At 46.4% G+C, this 20,298-nt stretch overlaps 1 protein-coding gene across 7 annotated transcripts in view; it reads left to right on the top strand.

Annotated features, from left to right (window-relative positions):
• LOC106584683 (unconventional myosin-IXAb) overlaps positions 1-20,298 on the top strand; it is a 294,941-nt gene that overhangs the window by 142,138 nt on the left and 132,505 nt on the right. For 5 of the 7 annotated variants that reach the window (XM_045706467.1, XM_045706468.1, XM_045706466.1 and 2 more), the window contains exons 5-8: positions 5,765-5,864; positions 8,829-8,882; positions 14,042-14,142; positions 17,691-17,817. In XM_045706467.1, coding sequence (XP_045562423.1) covers positions 5,765-5,864; positions 8,829-8,882; positions 14,042-14,142; positions 17,691-17,817 — 382 coding nt within the window. The remainder of the gene's footprint in view (positions 1-5,764; positions 5,865-8,828; positions 8,883-14,041; positions 14,143-17,690; positions 17,818-20,298) is intronic. The other 2 variants (XM_045706470.1, XM_045706469.1) reach the window with 2 other exon arrangements.

The following is a 20,298-nucleotide window of genomic DNA, read 5'->3' as shown; positions in this document are numbered from 1 at the left end:
GCCAGTGTCAAGGGTTTACTGAGAATGGTGTGACAAACAAAAAAACGTCCAGTAAGTGGCAGTCCTGTGGGCGAAAACAGCTAGTTGATGAGAGAAGTCGAAGGGAAATGGCAAGAATGGTGCAAGCTAACAGATGGGCTACAAACGGACAACATCTTGGAACTCGTCGATCCTTGTTACCGATGGGCTATTGCAGCAGACGACCTCACCTGGTTCCGCTCCTATCAGCTAAAACAACAAGAAGAAGTGGTGCCAGTGGGCACGCGGTCACCAACACTGGACAGTTGAGGAACATGACAGTTTACATGAGTGTCCTGGTCAGTCCCCAGAACTCAACCCAATAGAGCCTAATGGGATGAGATGGAACGAGCTGTTAGCAGCATGAATGTACTGCTCTCCAATCTGCAGTAAATGCGTGAAGCCATCGCATGGACCAACATCCGACAGCTTGTAGAATCTATACCCTAAATAATTCAGGCTGTTCTGGAGTTAAAGGGGGTCCCAGTACTAGATGGATTTACCTAATAAACTGTCTGGTGAATGTATATTAAAGCTATTGATATAAAATGTAGCTATATCTTGTTCCATAAACAACCTTATAAGTGATCTAATATTGATTCAGTATCTAAAAGGCAGCTTGATGTACAATACAATGTACCAGTACACACCCTGGACAGGATGCTAGTCTATCACAAGGCCTTACCCCCAATCCATCTCCTTAATGCTGAGTGCCAAACAGAGACGCATCGGGTCCATTTTTTTTGAGTTTTTTGGTATGACTCGACCGGGAGTCTAACTACTAACCTTCCAATCTGAGGGCGGACCCTCTAAGGCCGCTGAGGTCATCCCGTGGTAGAAAGATGATATTCCGGGTAACTTTCTTCATTTTTTTTCTCCTCAGTTGTTCCCTGAACCTCAATACCTAGAAGCCGACTTAATTTCCTCAAACCACACAGGATATCTGATATCTAATACACTTCCTCAGTAGACCCGAATATAATCTCTAACACTAAAGCATATTGCTGTAGGCAAAGTTGTTTATATTGTTGTTAACAAAGCGTTGAGTTATATTTTGAAACTCAAGTTGAATTCATATTAGATAACTCATATGGTTGTTTATGTAATATCATATACTCTACGTAGGCTATTACCATAGTGATGGGGGAGGGGTGGTAAATCGATAAAGTTATGTATGATTGTAGTGATATATATATATATATATATATATATATATATATATATATATATATATATACACACACACACCTCACATGCGATTCGTAATAAGACAAATCAATTTGTTTATCTAACTCATAAAGATCAATGTAATATACATGCACGCTCACACCCTCACAAGCACACACGCATGTGTAGGTTCACAGCGCACACAAACACCCTTCCACCCCACCCTCAATGCACCACCACAAAACCAACCAAATCCCTCTTCATTGCTGACTCACTGAATCACAATAGCGGTAATAGGTTTATAACAGTGGGTATTTTATCCCCACCGTCTCAGTTTGGCCCCGCTGGCCACTAAGGCTTCCAATTCACCGTGATGACAGCACAGGCGGCCATATTGATGGAGCTCAAACTCAAACCAGACCTCCCAGCCTTCTCCTTTAGACATGGGGGCCTAAAAAACACACACACACACACTTGCATAGCTCCCAGTCTTTGCCACACCATGTTTTAACACTATGGCGTGACATAAAATGCAGTGTTTCTTTGTTTTTTTTGCTGGAAACACAACCTCTCGTTGTGTATAATATGTTACGCCGATGGAGTCTATTACTGACACCGTCCTAAGAGACCACACTTTGGCATAAGGAGATATTCTGAGTTGAGATCCATGTGTATAGAGCACATGGACCAATACCCCCTGTATCTAGCCTCCACATTGACTCTGTACCGGTACCCCCTGTATATTGACTCTGTACCTGTACCCCCTGTATATAGTCTCCACATTGACTCTGTACCAGTACCCCCTGTATATAGTCTCCACATTGACTCTGTACCGGTACCCTCTGTATATAGCCTCCACATTGACTCTGTACCGGTACCCCCTGTATCTAGCCTCCACATTGACTCTGTACCGGTACCCCCTGTATATAGCCTCCACATTGACTCTGTACCGGTACCCCCTGTATATAGCCTCCACATTGACTCTGTACTGGTACCCCCTGTATATAGCCTCCACATTGACTCTGTACCGGTACCCCCCTGTATATAGCCTCCACATTGACTCTGTACCGGTACCCCCTGTATATAGTCTCCACATTGACTCTGTACCGGTACCCCCCTGTATATAGCCTCCACATTGACTCTGTACCGGTACCCCTGTATATAGCCTCCACATTGACTCTGTACCGGTACACCCTGTATATAGCCTCCACATTGACTCTGTACCGGTACCGCCCTGTATATAGCCACCACATTGACTCTGTACCGGTACCCCCCTGTATATAGCCTCCACATTGACTCTGTACCGGTACCCCCCTGTATATAGCCTCCACATTGACTCGGTACCGGTACACCCTGTATATAGCCTCCACATTGACTCGGTACTGGTACCCCCTGTATCTAGCCTCCACATTGACTCTGTACCAGTACCCCCTGTATATAGCCTCCACACTGACTCTGTACCGGTACCCCCCTGTATATAGCCTCCACACTGACTCTGTACCGGTACCCCCCTGTATATAGCTTCCACATTGACTTTGTACCGGTACCCCCCTGTATATAGCCTCCACACTGACTCTGTACCGTACCCCCTGTATATAGCTTCCACATTCACTCTGTACCGTACCCCCCTGTATATAGCCTCCACACTGACTCTGTACCAGTACCCCCTTTATATAGCCTCCACATTGACTCTGTACCGGTACCCCCCTGTATATAGTCTCCACATTGACTCTGTACCGGTACCCCCTGTATATAGCCTCCACATTGACTCTGTACCGGTACCCCCTGTATATAGCCTCCACACTGACTCTGTACCGGTACCCCCTGTATATAGCCTCCACATTGACTCTGTACCGGTACCCCCTGTATATAGCCTCCACATTGACTCTGTACCGGTACCCCCCTGTATATAGCCTCCACACTGACTCTGTACCAGTACCCCCTGTATATAGCCTCCACATTGACTCTGTACCGGTACCCCCTGTATATAGCTTCCACATTGACTCTTTACCGGTACCCCCTGTATATAGCCTCCACATTGACTCTGTACCGGTACCCCCTGTATATAGCCTCCACATTGACTCTGTACCGGTACCCCCCTGTATATAGCCTCCACATTGACTCTGTACCGGTACCCCCCTGTATATAGCCTCCACATTGACTCTGTACCGGTACCCCCTGTATATAGCCTCCACATTGACTCTGTACTGGTACCCCCTGTATATAGCCTCCACATTGACTCTGTACCGGTACCCCCCTGTATATAGCCTCCACATTGACTCTGTACCGGTACCCCCTGTATATAGCCTCCACATTGACTCTTTACTGGTACCCCCTGTATATAGCCTCCACATTGACTCTGTACTGGTACCCCCTGTATATAGCCTCCACATTGACTCTGTACCGCTACCCCCCTGTATATAGCCTCCACATTGACTCTGTACCGTAACACCCTGTATATAGTCTCCACATTGACTCTGTACCGGTACCCCCCTGTATCTAGCCTCCACACTGACTCTGTACCAGTATCCCCTGTATATAGCCTCCACATTGACTCTGTACCGGTACCCCCTGTATATAGCTTCCACATTGACTCTGTACCGGTACCCCCCTGTATATAGCCTCCACACTGACTCTGTACCGGTACCCCCTGTATATAGCCTCCACATTGACTCTGTACCGGTACCCCCTGTATATAGCTTCCACATTGACTCTTTACCGGTACCCCCTGTATATAGCCTCCACATTGACTCTGTACCGGTACCACGCTGTATATAGCCTCCACATTGACTCTGTACCGGTACTCCCTGTATATAGCCTCCACATTGACTCTTTACCGGTACCCCCTGTATATAGCCTCCACATTGACTCTGTACCGGTACCCCCTGTATATAGCCTCCACATTGACTCTGTACCGGTACCCCCTGTATATAGCCTCCACATTGACTCTGTACCGGTACCCCCTGTATATAGCCTCCACATTGACTCTGTACCGGTACCCCCTGTATATAGCCTCCACATTGACTCTGTACCGGTACCCCCCTGTATATAGCCTCCACATTGACTCTGTACCGTAACACCCTGTATATAGCCTCCACATTGACTCTGTACCGTAACACCCTGTATATAGCCTCCACATTGACTCTGTACCGTAACACCCTGTATATAGCCTCCACATTGACTCTGTACCGTAACACCCTGTATATAGCCTCCACATTGACTCTGTACCGGTACCCCCTGTATATAGCCTCCACATTGACTCTGTACCGGTACCCCCTGTATATAGCCTCCACATTGACTCTGTACCGGTACCCCCTGTATATAGCCTCCACATTGACTCTGTACCGGTACCCCCTGTATATAGCCTCCACATTGACTCTGTACCGGTACCCCCCTGTATATAGCCTCCACATTGACTCTGTACCGGTACCCCCCTGTATATAGCCTCCACATTGACTCTGTACCGTAACACCCTGTATATAGCCTCCACATTGACTCTGTACCGTAACACCCTGTATATAGCCTCCACATTGACTCTGTACCGTAACACCCTGTATATAGCCTCCACATTGACTCTGTACCGGTACCCCCTGTATATAGCCTCCACATTGACTCTGTACCGTAACACCCTGTATATAGCCTCCACATTGACTCTGTACCGTAACACCCTGTATATAGCCTCCATATTGTTATTTTACTGCTGCTCTTAAGTCATTTGTTACGTTTTTTTTTTTTTTTTTATGTTTCTTTTTTTTTCTTCTTAAAACTGCATTTATTTCTTATTCTTATATATATATATATATATATATATATATATATATATATATATATATATATATATATATATATATACATAATTTTTTGTATTTTTAAACTGCATTGTTGGTTAAGCGCTTGTAAGTAAGCTTTTCACTGTAAGGTCTACACCTGTTTGTATTCGGCGCATGTGACAAATACAATTTGATTAGATTTTAATGTAGACTTTTGCTGCAGTCATGCATTGTGTGATAGCTGTGTATCAGCTATGCACTATCATGTTGACAGCAATGCATGACTTCAGCAAAAGTTTGACTTTAGGGAGCTAAATGCACACGTCACAATGGGCTGCAGGTAAATGGTCCGTCTGGCGCTTCTCTCAAACTCATTGAGCCACTCAGCAGAGCTCTTCTATTCTATTTGTAACAAAAGATCTGTATTTACAGATTGTCAACCCAATCTGGCAACCCTGTTTTAACCTCCATCTGGGTTGTGTCCATTAGGCACCAAACGTAAGAAAACTGACTGAAACAGGGAGGGATTACATGGAGCTGCCTATTAAGAAATACTCATTTTCTGTTGCAAATTGTTTTAAAACATTTTCTGTTGTGTGCCATATTGAACACAACCATGTTAACCCTGTCTCTCTAGGAACTACCATGTGTTCTACTCCCTGTTAACCCTGTCTCTCTAGATTGTTTCCTAACCCTTCTCTGAACTAGTACTCCCGTTACCTTCTTAATCCATGTGTTCTACTCCCTGTTAACCCTGTCTCTCTAGGAACTACCATGTGTTCTACTCCCTGTTAACCCTGTCTCTCTAGGAACTACCATGTGTTCTACTACCTTTTGGCTGGAGCCACTGAGGAAGAGAGGAAGGCCTTCCACCTGCTCAAACCAGAGGAGTACCACTACCTCAACCAGGTGGGCACTCCACACACACACACACACACACACACACACACACACACACACACACACACACACACACACACACACACACTGTCTGTGGGTCCTGTGGCCACATCCACTGAGATTTGATCATGTCTACTGATATGTATATGTTTGTGAATTTCATGTAGCCTTTTGTCTCTTTACATGTAGCCTATAGTCTCTTTACATATAGCCTATAGTATCTTTACGGTTTCATGTAGCCTATAGTATCTTTACGGTTTCATGTAGCCTATAGTATCTTTACTGTTTCATGTAGCCTATAGTATCTTTACTGTTTCATGTAGCCTATAGTATCTTTACTGTTTCATGTAGCCTATAGTATCTTTACTGTTACATGTAGCCTATAGTATCTTTACGGTTTCATGTAGCCTATAGTATCTTTACTGTTTCATGTAGCCTATAGTATCTTTACTGTTTCATGTAGCCTATAGTATCTTTACTGTTACATGTAGCCTATAGTATCTTTACGGTTTCATGTAGCCTATAGTCTCTTTACCGTTTCATGTAGCCTCTAGTCTCTTTTCCGTTTCATGTAGCCTATAGTCTCTTTACCGTTTCATGTAGCCTATAGTCTCTTTACATGTAGCCTATAGTCTCTTTACTGTTTCATGTAGCCTATAGTCTCTTTACATGTAGCCTATAGTCTCTTTACTGTTTCATGTAGCCTATAGTCTCTTTACCGTTTCATGTAGCCTCTAGTCTCTTTACCGTTTCATGTAGCCTCTAGTCTCTTTACCGTTTCATGTAGCCTATAGTCTCTTTACTGTTTCATGTAGCCTATAGTCTCTTTACCGTTTCATGTAGCCTATAGTCTCTTTACCGTTTCATGTAGCCTATAGTCTCTTTACTGTTTCATGTAGCCTATAGTCTCTTTACTGTTTCATGTAGCCTCTAGTCTCTTTACCGTTTCATGTAGCCTATAGTCTCTTTACTGTTTCATGTAGCCTATAGTCTCTTTACTGTTTCATGTAGCCTATAGTCTCTTTACTGTTTCATGTAGCCTATAGTCTCTTTACCGTTTCATGTAGCCTATAGTCTCTTTACTGTTTCATGTAGCCTATAGTCTCTTTACTGTTTCATGTAGCCTATAGTCTCTTTACTGTTTCATGTAGCCTATAGTCTCTTTACTGTTTCATGTAGCCTATAGTCTCTTTACTGTTTCATGTAGCCTATAGTCTCTTTACATGTAGCCTCTAGTCTCTTTTCGGTTTCATGTAGCCTATAGTCTCTTTACTGTTTCATGTAGCCTATAGTCTCTTTACATGTAGCCTCTAGTCTCTTTTCTGTTTCATGTAGCCTATAGTCTCTTTACTGTTTCATGTAGCCTATAGTCTCTTTACATGTAGCCTATAGTCTCTTTACTGTTTCATGTAGCCTATAGTCTCATTTCTGTTTCATGTAGCCTATAGTCTCTTTACTGTTTCATGTAGCCTATAGTCTCTTTACCGTTTCATGTAGCCTATAGTCTCTTTACTGTTTCATGTAGCCTATAGTCTCTTTACTGTTTCATGTAGCCTATAGTCTCTTTACTGTTTCATGTAGCCTATAGTCTCTTTACCGTTTCATGTAGCCTCTAGTCTCTTTCCTGTTTCATGTAGCCTATAGTCTCTTTACATGTAGCCTATAGTCTCTTTACTGTTTCATGTAGCCTATAGTCTCATTTCTGTTTCATGTAGCCTATAGTCTCTTTACTGTTTCATGTAGCCTATAGTCTCTTTACTGTTTCATGTAGCCTATAGTCTCTTTACCGTTTCATGTAGCCTCTAGTCTCTTTACTGTTTCATGTAGCCTCTAGTCTCTTTACTGTTTCATGTAGCCTATAGTCTAATTTCTGTTTCATGTAGCCTATAGTCTCTTTACTGTTTCATGTAGCCTCTAGTATCTTTACTGTTACATGTAGCCTATAGTCTCTTTTCTGTTTCATGTAGCCTCTAGTATCTTTACTGTTACATGTAGCCTATAGTCTACTGTTTCCAACAGGAATATAATATTGGCTTTCTTGCATCTTGGCATCAAACCTCTGTAGATGGTGTGAGGGCTGCTTAGACTGCAGATGGTAATGGCTAGCAGTTTAGTTGGATGTTTGTTTCTCTTCAGTAGTTTGTTAATTTATCGTAAAAGGAGCACTTCTCAGCACATTGGCTGTTGATTGTGTTGACCCACATTTATAGTGTGTGTTTGTGTGTGTTTGTTTTGTGTATGTGTTTGTTTTGTGTGTGTGTGGACATCTGCCTACTTTGGCAACAGATTCACAGGACACTGGTTAAAATCAGAGTGTTCCTTGGTAATTTTTGTGGCATCCCCAAAAACATTACAGTTTTTGTCCTCCTCTCTTCCCCCAAAACACTCCTAATCCCAACGACAACAAACCCAGCTCCAAGCCGTCTGTTACTATGCACCGCTGTTTCCATGGCGACGGCAGGAGTCCGTGTGTGGCGGGACTGGCGGTCTTGTGTGTGACCATGGCATGTGTGTTTGTGGTGTGTACAGTAGTCTCTCTGTCTGTCTCTCTCTCTCTGTGTCTCTCGCTCTCTCTGTGTCTCTCGCTCTCTCTCTCTCGCTCTCTCTGTCTCTCGCTCTCTCTGTGTCTCTCTGTGTCTCTCTGTGTCTCTCTCTCTCTCTCTCTCTCTCTCTCTCTCTCTGTGTGTCTCTCTCTGTGTCTCTCTCTCTGTGTCTCTCTCTCTCTCTCTCTCTCTCTCTCTCTCTTTGTATGCCACATGATATGAAGGACTAAGGGTGTTCTCCAAAGAATTGTTGCTGTCTCTTATACTTTTAGTAAAGAGTAGGGGTTTGTGTGTGTGTGTGTGTTTGTGTGTGTGAATAGTTCAGTGAACCTTCCCTTGTGTATTAACCGCATGCATCATTTCCTGGTCAGGTGTGTTTGTGTGTGTATGTGTACGTACCTATGTCTAACCCCCTCTACCTTACTTCCAGATTACAAAGAAATCCCACAGACTCCACTGGGAAATTGACAATGAGAGCGAGCTGGTCAGTATAGTGTGTTTAGCTGGGTATACATTTCTGTGTGCATGTGGGGTGATTTGGTGCTGGGTTGGTACAGATGGGGGTGATTTGGTGCTGGGTTGGTACAGGTGGTAGTGATTTGGTGATGGGTTGGTACAGGTGGGAGGATTTGGTGCTGGGTTGGTACAGGTGGTAGTGATTTGGTGCTGGGTTGGTACAGGTAGGGGTGATTTGGTGCTGGGTTGGTACAGGTGGGGTGATTTGGTGCTGGGTTGGTACAGGTGGGGGTGATTTGGTGCTGGGTTGGTACAGGTGGGAGTGATTTGGTGCTGGGTTGGTACAGGTGGGAGTGATTTGGTGCTGGGTTGGTACAGGTAGGGGTGATTTGGTGCTGGGTTGGTACAGGTGGTAGTGATTTGGTGCTGGGGTGGTACAAGTAGGAGTGATTTGGTGCTGGGTTGGTACAGGTAGGGGTGATTTGGTGCTGGGTTGGTACAGGTGGGGGTGATTTGGTGCTGGGTTGGGTTGGTACAGGTGGGGGTGATTTGGTGCTGGGTTGGTACAGGTAGGGGTGATTTGGTGCTGGGTTGGTACAGGTGGTGTGATTTGGTGCTGGGTTGGTACAGGTGGTGGTGATTTGGTGCTGGGTTGGTACAGGTAGGGGTGATTTGGTGCTGGGTTGGTACAGGTAGGGGTGATTTGGTGCTGGGTTGGTACAGGTGGTAGTGATTTGGTGCTGGGTTGGTACAGGTGGGAGGATTTGGTGCTGGGTTGGTACAGGTGGGATGATTTGGTGCTGGGTTGGTACAGGCAGGGGTGATTTGGTGCTGGGTTGGTACAGGCAGGGGTGATTTGGTGCTGGGTTGGTACAGGTGGGGGTGATTTGGTGCTGGGTTGGTACAGGTGGGGTGATTTGGTGCTGGGTTGGTACAGGTAGGGGTGATTTGGTGATGGGGTGGTACAAGTAGGGGTGATTTGGTGCTGGTTGGTACAGGTGGGGTGATTTGGTGCTGGTTGGTACAGGTGGGAGTGATTTGGTGCTGGGTTGGGTTGGTACAGGTGGGAGTGATTTGGTGCTGGGTTGGTACAGGTAGGGGTGATTTGGTGCTGGGTTGGTACAGGTGGTAGTGATTTGGTGCTGGGTTGGTACAGGTGGGGGTGATTTGGTGCTGGGTTGGTACAGGTAGGGGTGATGTGGTGCTGGGTTGGTACAGGTAGGGGTGATTTGGTGCTGGGTTGGTACAGGTGGTAGTGATTTGGTGCTGGGTTGGTACAGGTGGTAGTGATTTGGTGCTGGGTTGGTACAGGTGGGAGGATTTGGTGCTGGGTTGGTACAGGTGGGATGATTTGGTGCTGGGTTGGTACAGGCAGGGGTGATTTGGTGCTGGGTTGGTACAGGCAGGGGTGATTTGGTGCTGGGTTGGTACAGGTGGGGGTGATTTGGTGCTGGGTTGGTACAGGTGGGGTGATTTGGTGCTGGGTTGGTACAGGTAGGGGTGATTTGGTGATGGGGTGGTACAAGTAGGGGTGATTTGGTGCTGGGTTGGTACAGGTGGGGGTGATTTGGTGCTGGGTTGGTACAGGTGGGAGTGATTTGGTGCTGGGTTGGTACAAGTGGGCGTGATTTGGTGCTGGGTTGGTACAGGTGGGGGTGATTTGGTGCTGGTTGGTACAGGTGGGGGTGATTTGGTGCTGGGTTGGTACAAGTGGGGGTGATTTGGTGCTGGGTTGGTACAGGTGGGGTGATTTGGTGCTAGTGTGTTGATATCCTTCACTGCTATTGTCTGCCCAGCCTTCACCTCTAGTAGACTGTGTTCTGTATTGGTCACTGTGATGTATTTGGTCTAGTGGACTGTGTTCTGTATTGGTCACTGTGATGTCTTGTGTCTGTGGTCTAGTGGACTGTGTTCTGTATTGGTCACTGTGATGTTTGTGGTCTAGTAGACTGTGTTCTGTATTGGTCACTGTGATGTCTGTGGTCTAGTGGACTAGGTTCTGTATTGGTCACTGTGATGTCTGTGGTCTAGTGGACTGTGTTCTGCATTGGTCACTGTGACGTCTGTGGTCTAGTGGACTGTGTTCTGTATTGGTCACGGTGATGTCTGTGGTCTAGTGGACTGTGTTCTGCATTGGTCACTGTGACGTCTGTGGTCTAGTGGACTGTGTTCTGTATTGGTCACGGTGATGTCTTGTGTCTGTGGTCTAGTGGACTGTGTTAGTGGACTCTCTTCCCCCTCCCTCTTTGCCTCCTCTCTCCCCCTCCCTCTTTGCCTCTCTGAATATTTGTTTACATGGCATGATGTCTCGGGTCAGTCTGTGAGCCTCCTGTTTGCGACCCCTGACCTCTGAGACAGAGGAGATGATGTCACAGAGTCTGTCTGTCACGCTGTGCCTCACAACACTTCCTGACAGCTGGCTATACTCTTCATATTTTTCACTCACTCACTCATAAGGGTGTGGTGTAGGACCAGAGATAAGGGTGTGGTGTAGGACCAAAGATAAGGGCATGGTGTAGGACCAGAGATAAGGGTGTGGTGTAGGACCAGAGATAAGGGCGTGGTGTAGGACCAGAGATAAGGGCGTGTCGTAGGACCAGAGATAAGGGCGTGGTGTAGGACCAGAGATAAGGGTGTGGTGTAGGACCAGAGATAAGGGTGTGGTGTAGGACCAGAGATAAGGGTGTAGTGTAGGACCAGGTGTAGGACCAGAGTTAAGGGTGTGGTGTAGGACCAGAGATAAGGGTGTAGTGTAGGACCAGGTGTAGGACCAGAGATAAGGGTGTGGTTTAGGACGAGAGATAAGGGTGTGGTTTAGGACGAGAGATAAGGGTGTGGTTTAGGACGAGAGATAAGGGTGTGGTTTAGGACGAGAGATAAGGGTGTAGTGTAGGACCAGGTGTAGGACCAGAGTTAAGGGTGTGGTGTAGGACCAGAGATAAGGGTGTAGTGTAGGACCAGGTGTAGGACCAGAGTTAAGGGTGTGGTGTAGGACCAGATGTAGGACCAGAGATAAGGGTGTGGTTTAGGACGAGAGATAAGGGTGTGGTTTAGGACGAGACATAAGGGTGTGGTGTAGGACCAGAGATAAGGGTGTGGTGTAGGACCAGAGATAAGGGTGTTGTGTAGGACCAGAGATAAGGGTTTGGTGTAGGACCAGAGATAAGGGTGTGGTGTAGGACCAGAGATAAGGGTGTGGTGTAGGACCAGAGATAAGGGTGTGGTGTAGGACCAGAGATACCAGGTTGGACTGGCCGACAATGATCTCTCTTTGTTTTCCCAACTTCCTTTTGACATATCACATAGAACTACAGAACACTCTCCTATTAGAACTACAGAACACTCTCCTGTTAGAACTACAGAACACTCTCCTATTAGAACTACAGAACACTCTCCTATTAGAACTACAAAACACTCTCCTGTTAGAACTACAGAACACTCTCCTGTTAGAACTACAGAACACTCTCCTGTTAGAACTACAGGACACTCTCCTATTAGAACTACAGAACACTCTCATGTTAGAACTACAGAACACTCTCATGTTAGAACTACAGAACACTCTCATGTTAGAACTACAGAACACTCTCCTGTTAGAACTACAGAACACTCTCCTGTTAGAACTACAGAACACTCTCCTGTTAGAACTACAGAACACTCTCATGTTAGAACTACAGAACACTCTCCTGTTAGAACTACAAAACACTCTCCTGTTAGAACTACAGAACACTCTCCTGTTAGAACTACAGAACACTCTCATGTTAGAACTACAGAACACTCTCATGTTAGAACTACAGAACACTCTCCTGTTAGAACTACAGAACACTCTCATGTTAGAACTACAGAACACTATCCTATTAGAACTACAAAACACTCTCCTGTTAGAACTACAGAACACTCTCCTATTAGAACTACAGAACACTCTCCTATTAGAACTACAGAACACTCTCATGTTAGAACTACAGAACACTCTCATGTTAGAACTACAGAACACTCTCCTATTAGAACTACAGAACACTCTCATGTTAGAACTACAGAACACTCTCCTATTAGAACTACAGAACACTCTCCTATTAGAACTACAGAACACTCTCATGTTAGAACTACAGAACACTCTCATGTTAGAACTACAGAACACTCTCATGTTAGAACTACAGAACACTCTCCTGTTAGAACTACAGAACACTCTCCTGTTAGAACTACAGAACACTCTCATGTTAGAACTACAGAACACTCTCATGTTAGAACTACAGAACACTATCCTGTTAGAACTACAGAACACTCTCCTGTTAGAACTACAGAACACTCTCCTGTTAGAACTACAGAACACTCTCATGTTAGAACTACAGAACACTCTCATGTTAGAACTACAGAACACTCTCATGTAAGAACTACAGAACACTCTCCTGTTAGAACTACAGAACACTCTCCTGTTAGAACTACAGAACACTATCCTGTTAGAACTACAGAACACTCTCCTGTTAGAACTACAGAACACTCTCCTGTTAGAACTACAGAACACTCTCATGTTAGAACTACAGAACACTCTCATGTTAGAACTACAGAACACTCTCCTGTTAGAACTACAGAACACTCTCCTGTTAGAACAACATAATTTTAGGAAAGGTTTTGCATTTTGCAACCCTAATATTCAGTGTGTAGTGTTGTAGACTACTCTGAGTATACCAAACATTAAGAACACCTTCCTAATATTGAGTTGCCCCTCCTCCCCTGTTGTCCTCAGAACAGCCTCAATTCATCAGGTCATGGACTCTACAAGGTGTTAAAAGCGTTCCACATGGATGCTGGCCCATGTTGACTCCACTGCTTCCCACAGTTGTGTCAAGTTGGCTGGATGTCCTTTGGGTGGGGGACCATTCTTGATACACACGGGAAACTGTTGAACGTGAAAAACCCAGCAGCGTTGCAGTTCTTGACACGAACCGGTGCGCCTGGCACCTACTACCATACCCCGTTCAATGGCACTTAAATATTTTGTCTAACCCATTCACCCTCTGAATGGCACACATTCAGAGGGTGAATTCACATTCGCACACACTGATTGAAGTGGATTTAACAAGTGACACAATAAGGGGTCATGGCTTTCACCTGGATGTACCTGGTCAGTCTGTCATGGAAAGAACAGGTGTTCTTAATGTTGTGTGTTGATATCAGTGCTTGTTACTCCAGCAGGACTGCTTAACAGTGGAAGGGGAGGACCTGAAGCACGACTTTGAGAGACTGCAGCTGGCCATGGACATGGTGGGGTTCCTGCCTGCCACACGCAAACAGTACGTATATTACACAATCACACACATACCTGTCTGTCTCTCTTTCTCCCTCTATCCCTCCGTCTCTCTCTATCTCCCTCTATCCCTTCATCGTTCTGTCTCGTTATCCCTCTATCTTCTCTCTGCTGTCTGACTCTCTCTCTCCTCTCTGTCGGGTAGGATCTTCTCTCTGCTGTCTGACTCTCTCTCTCTCTCTCTCCTCTCTGTCTGGTAGGATCTTCTCTCTGCTGTCTGACTCTCTCTCCTCTCTGTCTGGTAGGATCTTCTCTCTGCTGTCTGACTCTCTCTCCTCTCTGTCTGGTAGGATCTTCTCTCTGCTGTCTGACTCTCTCTCCTCTCTGTCTGGTAGGATCTTCTCTCTGCTGTCTGACTCTCTCTCCTCTCTGTCTGGTAGGATCTTCTCTCTGCTGTCTGACTCTCTCTCCTCTCTGTCTGGTAGGATCTTCTCCCTGCTGTCTGACTCTCTCTCCTCTCTGTCTGGTAGGATCTTCTCTCTGCTGTCTGACTCTCTCTCCTCTCTGTCTGGTAGGATCTTCTCTCTGCTGTCTGACTCTCTCTCCTCTCTGTCTGGTAGGATCTTCTCTCTGCTGTCTGACTCTCTCTCCTCTCTGTCTGGTAGGATCTTCTCTCTGCTGTCTGACTCTCTCTCCTCTCTGTCTGGTAGGATCTTCTCTCTGCTGTCTGACTCTCTCTCTCCTCTCTGTCTGGTAGGATCTTCTCTCTGCTGTCTGACTCTCTCTCCTCTCTGTCTGGTATGATCTTCTCTCTGCTGTCTGACTCTCTCCTCTCTGTCTGGTAGGATCTTCTCTCTGCTGTCTGACTCTCTCTCTCCTCTCCAGCTGGTAGGATCTTCTCTCTGCTGTCTGACTCTCTCTCCTCTCTGTCTGGTAGGATCTTCTCTATGCTGTCTGACTCTCTCTCTCCTCTCTGTCTGGTAGGATCTTCTCTCTGCTGTCTGACTCTCTCTCCTCTCTGTCTGGTAGGATCTTCTCCCCTGCTGTCTGACTCTCTCTCCTCTCTGTCTGGTAGGATCTTCTCTCTGCTGTCTGACTCTCTCTCCTCTCTGTCTGGTAGGCTCTTCTCTATGCTGTCTGACTCTCTCTCTCCTCTCTGTCTGGTAGGATCTTCTCTCTGCTGCCTGACTCTCTCCTCTCTGTCTGGTAGGATCTTCTCCCTGCTGTCTGACTCTCTCTCCTCTCTGTCTGGTAGGATCTTCTCTCTGCTGTCTGACTCTCTCTCCTCTCTGTCTGGTAGGATCTTCTCTATGCTGTCTGACTCTCTCTCCTCTCTGTCTGGTAGGATCTTCTCTCTGCTGTCTGACTCTCTCTCTCCTCTCTGTCTGGTAGGATCTTCTCTCTGCTGTCTGACTCTCTCTCTCCTCTCTGTCTGGTAGGATCTTCTCCCTGCTGTCTGACTCTCTCTCTCCTCTCTGTCTGGTAGGATCTTCTCCCTGCTGTCTGACTCTCTCTCTCCTCTCTGTCTGGTAGGATCTTCTCTCTGCTGTCTGACTCTCTCCTCTCTGTCTGGTAGGATCTTCTCTCTGCTGTCTGACTCTCTCTCTCCTCTCTGTCTGGTAGGATCTTCTCTCTGCTGTCTGACTCTCTCTCCTCTCTGTCTGGTAGGATCTTCTCTCTGCTGTCTGACTCTCTCTCCTCTCTGTCTGGTAGGACCTTCTCTCTGCTGTCTGACTCTCTCTCTCCTCTCTGTCTGGTAGGATCTTCTCTCTGCTGTCTGACTCTCTCTCCTCTCTGTCTGGTAGGATCTTCTCTCTGCTGTCTGACTCTCTCTCTCCTCTCTGTCTGGTAGGATCTTCTCTCTGCTGTCTGACTCTCTCTCTCCTCTCTGTCTGGTAGGATCTTCTCTCTGCTGTCTGACTCTCTCTCCTCTCTGTCTGGTAGGATCTTCTCTCTGCTGTCTGACTCTCTCTCCTCTCTGTCGGGTAGGATCTTCTCTCTGCTGTCTGACTCTCTCTCCTCTCTGTCTGGTAGGATCTTCTCTCTGCTGTCTGACTCTCTCTCCTCTCTGTCTGGTAGGATCTTCTCTCTGCTGTCTGACTCTCTCTCTCCTCTCTGTCTGGTAGGATCTTCTCTCTGCTGTCTGACTCTCTCTCTCCTCTCTGTCTGGTAGGATCTTCTCTCTGCTGTCTGACTCTCTCTCCTCTCTGTCTGGTAGGATCTTCTCCCTGCTGTCTGACTCTCTCTCCTCTCTGTCTGGTAGGATCTTCTCTCTGCTGTCTGACTCTCTCTCTCCTCTCTGTCTGGTAGGATCTTCTCTCTGCTGTCTGACTCTCTCTCCTCTCTGTCTGGTAGGATCTTCTCTCTGCTGTCTGACTCTCTCTCCTCTCTGTCTGGTAGGATCTTCTCCCTGCTGTCTGACTCTCTCTCTCCTCTCTGTCTGGTAGGATCTTCTCTCTGCTGTCTGACTCTCTCTCTCCTCTCTGTCTGGTAGGATCTTCTCTATGCTGTCTGACTCTCTCTCTCCTCTCTGTCTGGTAGGATCTTCTCTCTGCTGTCTGACTCTCTCTCTCCTCTCTGTCTGGTAGGATCTTCTCTATGCTGTCTGACTCTCTCTCCTCTCTGTCTGGTAGGATCTTCTCTCTGCTGTCTGACTCTCTCTCCTCTCTGTCTGGTAGGATCTTCTCTATGCTGTCTGACTCTCTCTCCTCTCTGTCTGGTAGGATCTTCTCTATGCTGTCTGACTCTCTCCTCTCTGTCTGGTAGGATCTTCTCTATGCTGTCTGACTCTCTCTCTCCTCTCTGTCTGGTAGGATCTTCTCTCTGCTGTCTGACTCTCTCTCCTCTCTGTCTGGTAGGATCTTCTCCCTGCTGTCTGACTCTCTCTCCTCTCTGTCTGGTAGGATCTTCTCTCTGCTGTCTGACTCTCTCTCCTCTCTGTCTGGTAGGATCTTCTCTCTTTTGTCTGACTCTCTCTCTCCTCTCTGTCTGGTAGGATCTTCTCTCTGCTGTCTGACTCTCTCTCCTCTCTGTCTGGTAGGATCTTCTCTCTGCTCTCTGACTCTCTCTCCTCTCTGTCTGGTAGGATCTTCTCTCTGCTGTCTGACTCTCTCTCTCCTCTCTGTCTGGTAGGATCTTCTCTCTGCTGTCTGACTCTCTCTCTCCTCTCTGTCTGGTAGGATCTTCTCCCTGCTGTCTGACTCTCTCTCCTCTCTGTCTGGTAGGATCTTCTCTCTTCTGTCTGACTCTCTCTCTCCTCTCTGTCTGGTAGGATCTTCTCCCTGCTGTCTGACTCTCTCTCTCTCCTCTCTGTCTGGTAGGATCTTCTCTATGCTGTCTGACTCTCTCTCCTCTCTGTCTGGTAGGATCTTCTCTCTGCTGTCTGACTCTCTCTCCTCTCTGTCTGGTAGGATCTTCTCTCTGCTGTCTGACTCTCTCTCCTCTCTGTCTGGTAGGATCTTCTCTCTGCTGTCTGACTCTCTCTCTCCTCTCTGTCGGGTAGGATCTTCTCTCTGCTGTCTGACTCTCTCTCCTCTCTGTCTGGTAGGATCTTCTCTCTGCTGTCTGACTCTCTCTCTCCTCTCTGTCTGGTAGGATCTTCTCTCTGCTGTCTGCTATCCTCTACCTGGGCAACATCCTCTACAAGAAGAAGACCTACAGAGACGACTCCATAGACATCTGTAACCCAGATGTGCTGCCTACCATCTCAGAGCTGCTCCAGGTGAACCTCCATGCCTATTGGTCATCCATCCATCCATCCATCCATTCATTCATTCACTCATTTGGGAATGTATCAGTCCGTCCATCCATCTGTCATCCATCCATCCATTGATTCATGCATCCTGCCATTCATCCAATCATTCAGCATGGTTTCAGCTACGCTACGACAGTTATTAGTTTGAGAACTGTTCTCAGGTCTGCAATGTTAGGAACTTCAGTAGAGGCTTAGTTACGGCTGAAAGAGAAATTCCATCTTTTTATAATTCCGTGACTAAGTAGAGAGGGTGTTAATGTATGTTTTTCAAAAGATATGTGTATTCAATTTCCTCAGCGCAGGTTTCCAGACAGACACAGAGACGTGAACACTGTACACGCGGACATTCATTCTTGACATGTTGAACTATTTGGCACCGGTGAAAGTAACATGATATATTCATTTGTATCATATAACGCATGAGCTGCAGTCGACGTGTTGAATTCTCAGTATTTTCATGGCTCTAATGAATGCGAACAGCTGGAAGATTAGTCCGAGTATGTGACTCAGAGTAGTTACAACAAAACATTGTTAGTCACTCACTGTACATCATCCAGTTTGGAGATGAGGAAAACGTAGTTTGAAATTATTTGAGTTCACGTGCAGCGTATAATTTGATAGTTTATCATTTTGCGACGTATTTAGCTTCTTGATGATTTTCAACACTGAGATGTTTTTTGGAGACCGGGATGATGCAGAGACTAGAGAACATGACTGCCAGAGTAGTGTTTAACACACAGCACGCATGTTAACGTTTTCAATTTAACTATTATATGAATCTGACTATCCACAATATTCACATTATTGTACTCTGTAAATACATGGTGGCCGGGTCCACATGAGCCCTGTTAGCACCAATACAACACACTGAGCCGGTCATATTGGACCAACACGATTAGACAAGGGGCTTGTTCCAATTCTGAGGTACTTAAGTGGGAGACAGAACATTAAAAGAAAGCACCGATGACGTTGAAAGTGTGGCAGATGCGTGAACTGGACAGAACAAGAGCAAACTGGTTTCAGAGCAGAAGAGGTCCGTAGAATAACTGTTTATACTTCTTCTCAGAACGTGTTTATGTGCTGAGAAGTGTCTTTATTTTTGGGTTCATCGCATCATCCTCCTTAAAGGAGACATGTTGTACCCTGTTCACATGACTGAACTGATCCAAGCCTTTCCACGTGAAGCTGTACTGTGGCCTGGTTATGCATCCACCGTGCTGGAACCATGCTGGAACCATGCTGGAACCATGCTGAAACCATGCTGGAACCATGCTGGAACCATGCTGAAACCATGCTGGAACCATGCTGGAACCATGCTGGAACCATGCTGAAACCATGCTGGAACCATGCTGGAAACATGCTGAAACCATGCTGGAAACATGCTGAAACCATGCTGGAAACATGCTGGAACCATGCTGAAACCATGCTGGAACCATGCTGAAACCATGCTGGAACCATGCTGGAACCATGCTGAAACCATGCTGGAACCATGCTGGAACCATGCTGGAACCATGCTGAAACCATGCTGGAACCATGCTGGAACCATGCTGGAACCATGCTGAAACCATGCTGGAACCATGCTGAAACCATGCTGGAACCATGCTGGAAACATGCTGAAACCATGCTGGAACCATGCTGGAACCATGCTGAAACCATGCTGGAAACATGCTGAAACCATGCTGGAAACATGCTGAAACCATGCTGGAAACATGCTGAAACCATGCTGGAAACATGCTGGAACCATGCTGAAACCATGCTGGAACCATGCTGAAACCATGCTGGAACCATGCTGAAACCATGCTGAAACCATGCTGGAACCATGCTGGAAACATGCTGAAACCATGCTGGAAACATGCTGAAACCATGCTGGAACCATGCTGGAAACATGCTGAAACCATGCTGAAACCATGCTGAAACCATGCTGACACCATGCTGGAACCATGCTGGAACCATGCTGAAACCATGCTGAAACCATGCTGGAAACATGCTGAAACCATGCTGGAACCATGCTGACACAATGCTGGAACCATGCTGGAACCATGCTGGAAACATGCTGAAACCATGCTGAAACCATGCTGAAACCATGCTGAAACCATGCTGGAACCATGCTGGAAACATGCTGGAACCATGCTGGAAACATGCTGACACAATGCTGGAACCATGCTGGAACCATGCTGGAAACATGCTGAAACCATGCTGGAAACATGCTGAAACCATGCTGAAACCATGCTGGAACCATGCTGGAACCATGCTGGAAACATGCTGAAACCATGCTGAAACCATGCTGAAACCATGCTGACACCATGCTGGAACCATGCTGGAACCATGCTGAAACCATGCTGGAACCATGCTGAAACCATGCTGACACCATGCTGGAACCATGCTGAAACCATGCTGGAACCATGCTGAAACCATGCTGTAACCATTCTGAAACTATGCTGGAACCAT

The sequence above is a fragment of the Salmo salar genome, chromosome ssa23, assembly GCF_905237065.1.
Source record: "Salmo salar chromosome ssa23, Ssal_v3.1, whole genome shotgun sequence".
NCBI lineage: Eukaryota > Metazoa > Chordata > Actinopteri > Salmoniformes > Salmonidae > Salmo > Salmo salar.
This window is presented reverse-complemented; position numbering and strand designations above follow the sequence as displayed.